Source organism: Aspergillus flavus, chromosome 4, assembly GCF_009017415.1.
Source record: "Aspergillus flavus chromosome 4, complete sequence".
NCBI classification, from domain to species: domain Eukaryota; kingdom Fungi; phylum Ascomycota; class Eurotiomycetes; order Eurotiales; family Aspergillaceae; genus Aspergillus; species Aspergillus flavus.
The window spans coordinates 1945100-1958179 of record NC_092405.1 but is presented as its reverse complement, the minus strand read 5'-3'; the positions used below and the strand labels follow the sequence as shown (position 1 = coordinate 1958179).

Here is a 13080-nt window from a genome sequence, read left to right as displayed (position 1 = left end):
TATAGTAACTTTATACAGACGCACAAAAGCTTAATAGTTCTCCCGAAACAGTCGCCCTGCGCCCCAAGCCGCTTCGACAAAGGAAACAAGAACCTCTTTTCCGGCAGGATATCTATGTTGAATGACTCAGGGACTAGTTTAAACTCTCTACTTGATTCAAAGCCGAGTCAACACTACCAGAGACTAAATTACTTACGGATCCCTCGTTCTATATAAACCCCCTACCTGAAGCCCAAGAGAGGTCTTTCCTAAAGCAACTTTTCTCGGATTCTGCTTGCCACCGTCTTTCTTCCTACCTTTCCTCTATATGCCCATCTTTTCTACTAGTATTCTCAGCTCCTCCAACAAAATGTATCTCGCTTGGATTATCATCTCTTTAATCCTCTCGGTGTTTGCTATTGCTGAGCCCGGAGGCGAGAGCTCCACAGGAGGCGATGGCTTCAAAGGTGGCCTACGCCGTATATCATCAAAAATCGGGGACTCAGTAATACACCCAAGAAGGGAGCTTCATGTGTGTTCCAAAGTCGAGGCAACCACTCTAAAGCAGTGGGATCGCACCAGATGGCACATTGTGGCCCAGTGTCCACACCGAGATGTTGGCAAACTTCACAAACACAAACCCGGCGAAACTCAGCAGCAGGACGCTCCCAACCCTAATGAAAACCCGGGCGTTGGGGTTTCAAGACTTCCCATAGACAAGTGTCTCGGTTGGGACGAGCAGAATGGACTGTTTACTTGGACGAAGAAGTACGTATATCATTCGATGTTGTATTGTCGTTTCTTGTGTCATGACGGACAGCTAATGGACCTAGTGGCAATGGCATTGAGAAGGGCCATTGCTCGGATTGCAAAGTAGTGGAGGGGGGACTCATAAAGAGAGGGGAGCCAGTGGAAGGGAAAACAGCAGACAAGGGGAAGGCCCCAGATAAAGGGGTGTCGTTTACACTCACGTGTAAATGTGACAAGATAAAAGGAGAGACAGGTCAAGCTGATGCGAAATTCGAGTTGCGTGAGTATTCTCCATACCCTAGTTGAGACTGATTTCTAACTGAAAGGCTATAGTTGGAAAGGTGAAAGTCGAGAGCAGTGGTGTGATCAGTTGTCATAGATACAAGGACAGAATGCATCCGGACATTGATTAAACATATGCATTTATCCTTTGGACGGTTATCGATATGTTTATTTGGTATCGCCTTGGATGCTGTTGATGGATCGAAATATTGTTCTGTATGGGGTTGCTGGGTTCATGTCTGGTACATGCAGGTTCGGAGCTTATATTGAAGCTTGTCAACTATATTAGCCATGAACACGTACTATCATAGATTTCTTCTCTATGAAAAAGTAATGGAGTGGTAGCCAGTAGTATACGTCAAATATTGCTACGGTAATAGCTCACTAACAAAACAAATTGACGGGCGTGATCTGAGTCGCCTCTTCATGTACTTGCGGAGATACCTGGGCAACCCCCTGGTGGCCCCCCGACACCACCAGCTATAGCTTTCTGAAATACTTACGCAGCACGATTTCGTTTTCTTTGATAGGATCAAGCCTCAAGCCCACCTTCCACAAGCAGAGGCAGGCAGACACGTTTTAGAATGCACATGACATTTACAAAGAGGAGGCTTCGGCAGGTGGCAACTAGCTCCTCTCATAGCGAGCAATAAGAGCATAGCACATATTGTCATTCACTGTTCGCTCTACTTCTTTGGGGATACTGGGAAACATACAGCCAACCGTTAGGGAATCTTAGTGAATTTCCTAAGAGATCATGAGGGAACTTTCCGGATTCAAGATTGGGTAGCTGAGGTAAGAATGGATAGGATACGCATATATTAAGCGCCATGTCCTTTCCCTGGACGATGTTCTTCTCTGCTCTGGAAATAGTTCTGCAAACTTTCTATCTACTTCTCTCCACTCCAGAAAAAAGCTCAAAAATTCGTCAAAGTTACAACATTATTCAGGTTCAACATCTCTTCCACCAAGCAAGCCCTAAGCCCTCCTACAAAATCGTCTTGCTTCGCTGCCTCCAACAGCCCAGGCCAGGAAGCTCTTCCTTATCCAGCCACCGCCATATCTTGTCAAAACCCATATTCTACGATTCAAAATGAAGCTCATTTCCGTCCTCCTTGCTGTCCTTGCCGCCACTACTGTGCAGGCTATTCCTATGCCTACCACCACTGATGTTCCAGTTGAAGCGGGAGATGATATTCTTCCACGCCGCATCCCCAAGTGGTGTTTTGGAAAAGCCCAGGGATGTCGTTGACTCAAACGGGATACGGATGCTGGGATTTGAATGCTGCTGAAATGCTGATTTTTTTGATCTTCTGTTATCTGCTTACATTGTTTGTGATGGCTATCTGTGTGTTTACGTGTCTGAGACATAACCGCTGTTACTGTACGGTTTCAAGTGAAGTTGAAGTTAAGGAGATATGAGCTAGTTGAGTCAAAGAAAGTGGCAACAACTGGAAGAGATGAATAATTTATTGTTATTTTGTGCTCTGCCATTTCATAACCAATTGATGTTATTTTTGGTGCGTTGAATCTCTTTTGCTTTACTAGTAGGATAGGTGCAGCTTATTCAGGAGCTGAAAGTCGTCTTCGGGACTAAATAAAGAGTGCAATGCACTCTACAACGACTTTGGTGACTAGCGGTCTCTACCATTGCTACGATTATGAGCTCAGGTAAATCCATATATAGATCGTTATACCCAAGTCAACACATGAACCGGTCTAGAACGCGTATGTTTCTCTTCACCTATTGTGCACCTCTAGTGATAAAGCCAAAGTCAGTCACAACTACTACTACCCAAATTGTATCGACACCTCAGGAATCAACTTGGGGCCACAATTGCCTGGGAGGGTTAGATGTGTTTTGAGACAGCTACTCGTCTTCCAGCGCATAGAAGGATGGAGGTTTGAATATAAATACAAAAATGAGGAACTCTGAACCTAATACATTAGAAAAAAGAATTGATGAGTATCGAAATATAGAGTAACAATCTATTAACGGTTACCTATACACTAAATTCGTCAATATGTAGCTCGTGTATAACTAAGCATATAGGAACCCTATTTTCCTTACCCTATGATCGTATGGGCTAAAATGATGTAATAGTATTGAGTAGCGCAGAATATTTAAAAACGCACAGCAGATAAAAAGTGTGATACTAACTTCTGCTACGGTCTTATTAACATGAGTAGTAGCCTGGTATCTTAAGATCATAGTAGAGCTTTGCACAGGCTGATTTTAGCTTCTTTATGCACCAAGCCATGCATGCGTATTGATTCAGGTACGCAATATACGTTATCAAGCACATGTGAGATATTAAACGGAGGCGCAGTTAGAAAGGCCAAGATGCAACATTTACCCAATCGGTTATTTTGCTGTGCTCTCCTAAGCCAACATATAGTAGGTTAGAGGCTGTGCATACGTTGGTATTCCCCACATGTGTGGTGATCTGCATGATCTGTACCATGAACGACTGGCTCCGCCTCGTATCTTAGTCTTGGCTGATGCTATCCGTAAGGGCTTGGGCGCCTAATGAACACCAAACTAAATATCGAGTCTATTTAAGCAGGGTAAGTGACCATAAAATAATACCCTGCAATAACATATTGCTTACGATGACCCTGCTTGTTGACAAAACTAGCCCTTGAATAGCAACCATAACCTCCTACCACATACAAGATGCACACACCACGCACTTCGATTTGCCTGCGATTCGTTGCGGCCATCAGCTCCCTCGCTGCGCTGATAGCGTTCGGATGGTCCCAGTCAATGTTTGGAAGCGACACGGTGATGGTGGCTGACTTGGGCCATGAGGTGGTCAGTCCAGTCACCGGGGCGGTCAGTACCTGACAATTATTTCATGCAAACAGGTTGCTAATGCTTTTCTACAGACCGAATACACCTTTGTTTGGTCGCTGATAATAGCATCTATTGAATTATCCCTTCCCGTCCCGATCCATCCAGCCATCTACCTTACTTTTGACCTTTGCGCTTGGGCTGCACTGGTTAGCACTCTGATAATATATTTGACACTCCACGAGCCATATTATACCGGAGACGGCTACGGCTGTGGCATCAATGGTAGACCTGATTGTGATGGAAAGCTCGTGGCTAATGTCGAGCATTTCGGCACGGCCATGGCTTTTCTTGCTCTGTAGGTTAACTCGCCAGTTTTCGATTCTCTCACTAACTGGTGGACTAGCATCATCCATGTTGGGTTTTTTGCATGGGCGTGTCGTGCAACCCATAAGGCGCGGAAAAGCGACTCCAAGGGTCAGGATATAGACCTCGACCGGACTGTGTGAGGTTATTTGAAGTGGCTCACGGACATTTTCACTAGATTATGGCGGTATGAGTACGGTATGATATTGACGGCTCAGTCTCGCTTTCGAGGAGCTGGGATACTTTGTACGAAGGTGGCAGCGTTATGATGATTTTCCTATCTATATACGATGTTGGCCTTCTCTAATGTCTAATAACTAATTTATATGTAATGAGACTCCGTGCATTGTTTCCTTTGACTTTGGACTATACATCTGAAAGGGCTTTATGGAACTTACTTCAGCTATCACTTTCACGCTACGGGAACAGACCAGTCAACTCAGTCATTTGAGATGATTTCGAGCCTGTTATTGACGTCTGCACAAGGCAACACCGTTTTAAATGATGCAACAGAGTGGATCTCGAGAACATGCTTACTTTCCAGTTTGCAGCCTATCAACGTCACGATCCAACACTGCAATTTAGCAAGTCAAAGACATCAACTTCCAACAACCCTTGAATAAGTTCATACTATAAACTACTGATATTAATCCTGCCTAAATAGGCATAGCGCTGTCGCATCTCTAACCGATTCCTCCTCCCAAAATTCAACCATGTTGATAGACTCAAGCAGATTCAAGCATTCAAACAGAATATCCCCTCAAAATAACCCCTCGCAATACCCGTAAACCCAATCCAACCATCATCCCTCGTATCCGAAAAGAACCCATAAACACCATGCCCCCAACCAAGAGCATATCAGTATCCCTCCACCCCGCCCTCCCCACCGACGCCCCCACCCTCGACGAAATCCACAGCAAAGCCTTCCCCAACGACCTCCTCCTGGAGGTCATGTACGGCCCCCGTGAAGAAAACACCGTAGGCCTAGCTCAGGACCTAGAGAAAGCTATCCGGGAAAACCCCAACGCCCGATTTACGAAGGCCGTTGATGACGAGTCGGGCCGGGTTGTCGGGTGGTCGTGGTGGATTATCTATCGCGATGCAGAGGCCCATGTAAAGGCGGAGCAGGAGGCGGTTAAGAAGCGTGCTACGCCGCCGCCGAGGTCGATTTGTCCAAGGGCGTGTTTGGAGTATCGGCAGTTGGTGGTGGAGAAGAGGGAGAGGTGGACTGGGGGGAGGGGGGTCGCTAGTGAGTTTCTATTTCTTTCCTTTCTTCTTTTGGCTTTTTGGGGTTTGGTGGCGTTGTTGTTGTCTTGTGGGAGGAGTGGGTAGGTATGTCTGACAGATATAATATAGTTCTACAGATCTTAGTGGTCCATCCAGAGTATCAGGGCTGTGGGATCGGAACCAAGCTACTAATGGCTGGGGTGCAAGAGGCAAAGAGTCTCCAGCTACCGGCTTGGTTGGAGGCTTCGCGGGCTGGGTATACACTCTACAAGAAGTGTGGGTTCCGGGATGTCGGCGAGAATCTAGATCTTGATTTGGCCAAGTATGGTGCCACGGGGCAGAAGCATGGGTTCTGTATGTTGATGGATGCTGTTCATGTTGACTAAAGGTGGTTTGACTTTTATTTGGTTGGTTTCTATAGCACATATCTTGAGTGAAGGTAGCCTTATTCTTTGAGAGATTGTATTCTGTTAGATGACGCACTTTGGTGAGTGGGTGTGTGATAGGACAATGTATGGTAATCTTAGGGATATAGATTCGGTCGAAGTGTCATAATCTCCATCAGGAAGTAGGGTCTTGGTGGTGGGATGGTGTAGCCTGAGAGCCCTATGCTACAGGTTGACATATGAAGATGACCCGGGAATAATGCATTCAGTAAAGTGACTAGCCAAGTCTACTACTGTCTTTGTTGATCTAAGCTTTCCCTCGGTATTTACACATCAGCCTGGCTGACAATGAATGCGGTACTACCTGGAGATATTGTTGTCCGGCTTGAGAAGCAGCGGTAGGAGTGGCTGAGTTGTCCATTATTCTACAGCAACTGAGATATGAAAGGAATTGGAAAAGATAAAGGATGAGATTCTTGAGAGGAATCTATTCAAGTATCACAGCACCCTATAGCAGACAATGAATGACTCATGCATAAGATCTACAATAACTTAAGACACCTTCACAGCCAAAGGCAGCCTGGTCCTTACAGTCGATCAGCAATTCCATGTCGATGTACCCAGCTCCGAGCTCGCTTTCCAAAGATATACCTAACGCAAATACATATTAGTAAATATCATCAACTTATTATCAGCGCAAGGCGGCACTTACATTGGGATAGTAGTTAGTCCTGCAGCCATTGTGATTCCTCCAATAGTGAAGAAGCAGTTACGAACACCCTGGCTATCAATCCACCCATTGAGGTAGAACGACAGTCCAAATGCGAAGAGATTCTTGAGAAAGTTCATCGTCGCAAAGGCCTCACCGGCCTTCTCACGGTGACAGTCGACAATGTAGGTGACAACACCGGTGGTGCCGAGCTGAACACCAAAATTAATCATTCCCAGACACACAATCACCGGCACAGGCCACGGGTCCTGTGCATAGGAAGATTGGCCCCAGGCAAAGAAACCCGTTGAGGTGAACAAAAGGTACGTAACCATGATCGGTAGGCGGAACTCGGGTTCTGCGTAGATATTAGTAAGGAAGGATTATGAAGAGAGTGGTAGATAAGATCATACCGAATATGCCCCCGTTCATTTTGGACATTCGGGTCACCAGGCCGTCAATCAGGGGTCCTGCACTAAAAGTCCCAAGGACAGATGCGACAAAGGACGACAAGTTCGTTGCTCCAACACCCATCACGGAGAAGTTGTACGGTGGCGCGGAGAAAATCTGGGATAGGGTGAGGGAAATGCCCACGAGCCATGCTATACAGTTGGTGAAAAGAAGCACAGCCCAAAGAACCGGTGGTGAAGCCAAAAGATAGAATGGCCGGATGATAGTATTCCAGATTGAGACATCGTTAACATAACCGCTGTACGGCAGCAGCTCTTTGGCCCAGGAGTGACGCGCCTCAGCTGCTGTGATTCCAGTGCTTGGAGCGGTTTCGAGCTGCTCCAGGTCTGTTTTTTCATCACCGGCAGCCTGTCAAACTTTAGCACGAGGATATAGAAAGGCCGTCAAACGATCACGCACCTTTGTTTCTCCACTATCGATGTTCAGTGCTTCTCTCGCATACGCGGACTCCGGCATCCAGAAGAAGACCATTATCAATGTCAGAGCAAATGCGCCACCCATCGCATGTAATGCAATTCTATATGATCCATACTCAATGATTGCAGCCGCTATTTAGGAAGATCAACAAATGTATTGATCAAAAATTCTCAAAGCAAACTTACCTATCGGGACCGCCAAGTTAATTCCACCGAGGACGCCGAGGTTGAAAATAGCCGTACGAAATCCGCGTTCATGCACGAACCTGATCGGTTAGTTAAAATATAAGTGATCAAAACTGCTGGGCTTACCAGATATCCGCAATGGAGGCCGGAACCAAAGCCTCCATAGGCGCCATGCAGAGCCCACAAAGGACTCTTGAGGCGACAAATGATTCAAAGCTTTTGGCTTCGGCCGCCCAAAAACATGACACCATCAGGCCAACAGTTGTTCCAAGATAGACCGGACGCTTCCCGTATTTCACAGCCAAGGAATTGAATATCAAGCTTCCAACAGCGATAGCCGAAATCAGGCCGCCCTGGACGGCGGAAACAAACGTCGATAACGAGACCCCAAATTCTGCAGCGAGTGGGACGAATGCGCCACCGAGGAGTGGACCGACAGCTATTGTGTAGAAGATGAAGAATTAGCTTTGTCTATCACCAGGACGAGGAACGCATCTCGTCGCGTCTTACCCCCAACGCAGCCACAGCCCCATCCATAGGCGATTGTAAAAAGCTCTTTCTTGACCCGGGGCCAATTGTAAGGGTCATTGGGCGAGTCGGACGGTTGAGGAACAAGCACGATCTGCCCTGTGGAATCGTGTTTCAGAAGACTGGGATTGATGCCGGAGTAAGTATCGGTCTCATGAAGGCCATGTAACGGTGCTGTTCCTGGGATATGTTCCAGTTTATCATCATCTAGTATACCAAGCGGCATCTTGAGAGCTTCAGACAGCCTTAAATACTTGAATTGTGCGCGGTAAACTGGATGCCTCGCACTGAGAACAAAATGGTGAGAAGAAAGCAGTAGCAGCAGAATTAATTATTGGTTTCATGCGAGAGGATGAAATAGTACTAGTCGAGATACTAAGCCTAGTCACCAATCTGAATAGATTACTGATCAGCTGGGGCACGGTGTCGATGATCCTTGCTAGGAGGTTGACCCCCTGTTTATAACCTCTACGCACCCCTCATTAACACACATGCGGCGCCCTCCCATCCTCTTCTCCCCCAGTCTCGCTGAATGTACAATTGAGCAGCTCTTATTTGCCAGAGTCAGTGCTGCTTGTCGGTAATATGGGGTTTGACAGCCCCGTCATGGGGAATTCCCGAGCTTCAATCTGGGGTTCCCCACGGGGGTTCACCGACTCGATCAGGTGGGTGTCTTCGTGTCCAATATACCAGTGAAGTCTATTTACAAGCTTGACTCATGATATGGACCAGGCAAAACTACATCCAATGGATTATCAACTCGACAGTGACTACTCAGAGAGCAGGTTCTCCACATATCGTCAGATGGGGCTGAATACTCGGCGATTCAAACAACGTGCACAATCAAACCTGAAGAGCAAAAACCCCAACGTGGCGAGAAACTGTGGAGCAAAGATCGTCTAGCATTAGTTACCCCCGGCACTTGACCTTCAAATCCCAACTACCGAGGGGCTACCATGGGTCCGGAAAAGTACAGACTTTCCCGGTACGCCTTCAGCCATTTAACCGACAATCCTTTAAACCCAATTGAAAATATCGGAGAAAGCCCGTTCTTTGCTTGCAAGTTCTTCTATCTAAGGAAGGACAGTGTCAGATCATCCCCAGGGTGGCACAGAAATGCCTTACGGAACAACTGTCTAGAATATCTTCAACACAAGGATGGTGGCTCTACAGAGATTCATGCCACCTTACGTGCCAGTTTCCACATTTCACACTCCATGATGCCATTAATTCCGCGCCATCGGCTCGTCCTGCATGCAGGATCCGGGGCACACTCATCCCCGTGATCTCGAAAGCATCGAGACCGCCGATCTCGGGAATACCCCAGCAGCGATGTGGAGAACTGTCAAGGAGGGGTTTGGAATCAGTACCAGAGATTGTCGCCGATGTGAAATATGAGAGATGCCAGAGGATATAGCCACCGAATCCAAGATTAGCCTCATTCACTGAACTCTACCCATCACAACATGTCACCGAGAAGCATTGTTATCACCGGTAAGATCCTCGGACGACCCCTCTCAAGAAACAATCAGAGGAATAGCATCATTAATTCTTCGATCAGGAGGGGCCTCAGGTATTGGACTGGGTATTACCCGGCACTTTATCTCACAGCCTGAGACTCACATCACCGTCCTCGATATCAACCCAAAAACCGGTGCTCAGACTCTTCAAGAACTTCAAGCCGAGCATCCATCAGCTAGCATCTCATTCGAGGAATGCGACGTGTCTTCTTGGGAAAGCCAAGCTGCTGTATTCGAGAAAATATATGCAGAGCAAGGCAGAATCGATATTGTCTTCGCCAATGCGGGGATTACCGAGAAGGGAAGCTTATTGCCCGCAAAGCATGATGGCAACGAAGGACCACCCAAGCCAAACCTCGCTACCTTGAGTGTGAACTTGGTGGGAGCCATATACAGTAAGTTTTCTTCCTCAATTGAGAACTGTGGGTGGAACAGTAATGGTAATTTGCCCATCTCAACAGCTGTCCATCTTGCCATCCACTACATGTACAAAAACGCGACAAAAGATCCAGCAGCTTCTTCAAACGGATTGATCGTCTGTACTGCCTCAAATGCAGGCCTCTATCCATTCCCCATGGCGCCGATGTATGCAACCACGAAAGCTGGTGTGGTCAACCTCGTACGATCTCTGGCTCGCCCGTTGGTAGCTGAAAAGATCCGGATCAATGCATTGGCTCCTGCTGTGATCGGTAAGTTGATTTGAATACTCTGCGCGTCCTCTACACGCCAGGGGAATAGATGATTGGTCTAACTAATGGATAATAGCAACGAATATTGCGCCAAGTAATGATTTATTCAAGTCAATGATTTTAACGCCGATGTCTACTGCAACAAATGCAGTGGCACAACTCGTAGCCGATGAGTCGTTGACGGGCAAGATTGCGGAGTTACATGGTGAGAATGTCACGTTTGCGGAGCCTCCAGCCTATGTGGATGAGGATACGGAGAAGAATATTGAGAATTTTTGGAATTTAGGATATGCATAGAGACAAAGTCGGCTGAAGACTCGTAGCAACAGCGATATCAATAAATTTCGAATGGTATTCAGCACAATATTAGCAAATGAGCCATGACTCTCGTCTGTAGTTCTTCACCATGGGCATTCTTCCGTAGTTTGAGCGTCAACTCAGGGTAGATGGAATAAACCGAACATCCCGTGAAACGATGACTCTACGACGAGCTCAGCACTATGATGTCCATAAATGGTTCATTCTTATAGCTAGCAGTACCAAACTAAGCAGCAGTTTGTATGATATACTCGCATTCTTCCAAACGGATCCTGAATTTTCCTCAATATCTCATAACTTCCAGTTCTCGTATCAACATTCATATCTAGAGAAAAATCTCCAAATGCAAGGACGATAGCCCTAATACTATTTCTAAGCACCGGTACCGGAGATTGCCTGCTGCTTCTCCACTACTGGGTATTCCCAGGAATCGTCCTGCAGTCCTTCGCCCGGTCCGTAGAAGCGAACTATCGGCTACATTAATATCAAGGTTGCAAAGCTGAAAGAATGCGGGACTTACGGTTTATGTCAATTTGCCCACCACCAGATGGTCCCGGTAACCAACTATAAAGCGTCAGTTACTATACAGTGAAATGGACTTATCAGCTAACTCACTTGGATGTCCAATTGGCAGGGGGTTCGATATCGGCTGGCTGGATGAGAAGCTGGAAAGGCCCGTCCCGGTGATCGTCCCCATACACAGGAATGCCATCGGCGTAGGTAAGGTTCGATCGATCACCAAGAGAGGACCGATTCAGTGAGTTTTTAATGAGAAACTTGTCCGCGTTGTATAATGTCAGACTCCAGAAGCCATTTTCCGCGAGTGCAGGCTTCCTGTTGAAGGTGAAGACGTATGCCTCGTTGGCACCCAAGTCGTGAACCGAACTATTTGCCGTGGGGTCATACATTGGATACAAAGCCACGATGTTATCCACGATAAGGTATGCCCAGTTAGTCACAAATGCCCGCATTTCATAGTTTGTGTTGAAGTCGCCCTGTGCAGTATCAGAGACAGATTGCCAACCGTTGTCGAAGTCAATATGGTTAGCAGGAAGAGCAAAGGCTTTCGAAACAGTAGCGGCTGCGGTGACGGCGGCTGCGGTGAGGTTTCGAACTTGGGGTCTGTAAGTGCCGTCATGGATTCCGGCCGCTTTGAGGTTACTGTTCACTCGAGCAAAGTCGGAAATGTTTCGTGGCGGGTTGTGCGGTGCGAAACGTGCTGTCATCTGCATGATTCTGGTGGCCGGGTCCGAGGAAAGAGATGAATTCAGCATAGGGGCCGTTAACGGCGGGATTTTCTGAGTACGCTTTCTCGGTACAGTAGAAATGTGGATCTGGTCTTGAATAGCATGTATCTTGTCGAGGTCTGTTCCGTTGTTCTTGACGACAAGTCGTGCAAGGATAGCACCATAGGGAGTAGGTGCATTAATCCATCCTCTTAGACCTCTACAGTCCTCGTACTCCTCAGATTGCGTCTCGTCGCAAAGCTGTACCCCAACTGTCTCGTTACTACTCGGCGAATAACGCAATAGGTACTTGCCGGCAGAACTATTGAAGACGTTCCCAAGGTTTGCATAGTTGTTGCCGTACCTCGCGGGAAGTTAGCTCCAGAAGGTGCTTGTTGAAGACTTCAACTCACACGTCGTAGAAAGGAAATACCCAGAACCGCTCATCAACAACTGGAACATCCACAATAACATCGTGATGTGACAGATCAATGACAGAGGCCGAATACAGCGTGTCAACATTGGGTCGCACCACGGCTGTGGTTTCAGGCGTCGTCAGCTCTCGCAAATGATAGAAGCTATTGGTTGAATTCAGCCTGGCCAACGTTCGGAGGGCAAATGTGGCATATGAAACCAGTGGATATCCATACTGGGTAGTTGTCAGTCTTCGCTTTCGCCCCATGCTTCAAAAGAATATAGGAAGACATACAATCAAGGAGAATACAGTTGCCTCGTCTGGACTCGGATTGATATGCTCAAGGCATGCCACCATAGAAATGGTGGACACCAGAAGTAAATGGATTGCTGAAGGCCTTACGATCATTGTGTCTAGTTTTGAATGTTGGAGTGTCTGATTCTATGGGTTTTTTGAGGTTTCCACGCGCTATATATATCATATATCCCATAGAGTATACATCGTTCTACTTTGTCTCCAATCTTTAAAGATCAATCTAGGTGTCTAAGCTGGCCAATAACGGGTGTTGACAGGCAGATCTGCAGCTTGGCTTCAACTCCTCAGCCCAAGACCCACTGCGAGCTTTATTTCCTCCAATAGTCCCCTTGAAAACTGACAGGGATCTTGCGAGCATTCGTATTGACTGCCATTGGATAATCCGGGGTAAGGTTTTAAGGCCACCTTCATACTAGCTTAAGCTGTTCTCCAAATGTTTATTTTCTAAGCGAAGCTTGCGAGAGGTGAGCTCAACTTTAATGAGCTTTGTTTGGACATTCTTA

General features: G+C 46.8%; 6 protein-coding genes across 6 annotated transcripts; 4 read left to right on the top strand and 2 right to left on the bottom strand.

Annotated features, from left to right (window-relative positions):
* Window positions 1-52: 52 nt before the first annotated feature.
* F9C07_2283426 (uncharacterized protein) lies at window positions 53-1142 on the top strand (the record flags this gene model as incomplete). The annotated part of the gene is made up of 3 exons (XM_041291911.2): window positions 53-747; window positions 813-1009; window positions 1063-1142. Exons 1-3 carry the CDS (start codon window positions 308-310, stop codon window positions 1140-1142), a joined length of 717 nt encoding a protein of 238 aa, XP_041146157.2. The 5' UTR covers window positions 53-307.
* Window positions 1143-3592: 2450 nt separating this feature from the next.
* Window positions 3593-4531, top strand: F9C07_2283425 (uncharacterized protein). Its single transcript, XM_041285840.2, has 3 exons — window positions 3593-3847; window positions 3901-4163; window positions 4212-4531. The coding sequence occupies exons 1-3, from the start codon at window positions 3689-3691 to the stop codon at window positions 4312-4314; spliced, it is 525 nt and encodes a 174-aa protein (XP_041146156.1). The 5' UTR covers window positions 3593-3688; the 3' UTR covers window positions 4315-4531.
* A 477-nt stretch (window positions 4532-5008) lies between these two features.
* F9C07_3880 (acyl-CoA N-acyltransferase) lies at window positions 5009-5784 on the top strand (the record flags this gene model as incomplete). The annotated part of the gene is made up of 2 exons (XM_041285839.1): window positions 5009-5420; window positions 5528-5784. The coding sequence occupies 2 exons, from the start codon at window positions 5009-5011 to the stop codon at window positions 5782-5784; spliced, it is 669 nt and encodes a 222-aa protein (XP_041146155.1).
* Window positions 5785-6371: 587 nt separating this feature from the next.
* F9C07_2232515 (cycloheximide resistance protein) lies at window positions 6372-8320 on the bottom strand (the record flags this gene model as incomplete). The annotated part of the gene is made up of 7 exons (XM_041291899.1): window positions 6372-6435; window positions 6497-6851; window positions 6907-7312; window positions 7364-7512; window positions 7567-7646; window positions 7693-8005; window positions 8077-8320. 7 exons carry the CDS (start codon window positions 8318-8320, stop codon window positions 6372-6374), a joined length of 1611 nt encoding a protein of 536 aa, XP_041146154.1.
* A 1240-nt stretch (window positions 8321-9560) lies between these two features.
* On the top strand, window positions 9561-10600 carry F9C07_3878 (putative short chain dehydrogenase/reductase; the record flags this gene model as incomplete). Its single annotated transcript, XM_071511146.1, has 4 exons — window positions 9561-9588; window positions 9635-10009; window positions 10076-10303; window positions 10380-10600. 4 exons carry the CDS (start codon window positions 9561-9563, stop codon window positions 10598-10600), a joined length of 852 nt encoding a protein of 283 aa, XP_071366418.1.
* Window positions 10601-10993: 393 nt separating this feature from the next.
* Window positions 10994-12670, bottom strand: F9C07_2232513 (uncharacterized protein; the record flags this gene model as incomplete). The annotated part of the gene is made up of 5 exons (XM_071509909.1): window positions 10994-11088; window positions 11142-11185; window positions 11237-12211; window positions 12261-12496; window positions 12557-12670. The coding sequence occupies 5 exons, from the start codon at window positions 12668-12670 to the stop codon at window positions 10994-10996; spliced, it is 1464 nt and encodes a 487-aa protein (XP_071366417.1).
* Between the last annotated feature and the right edge of the window lie 410 nt (window positions 12671-13080).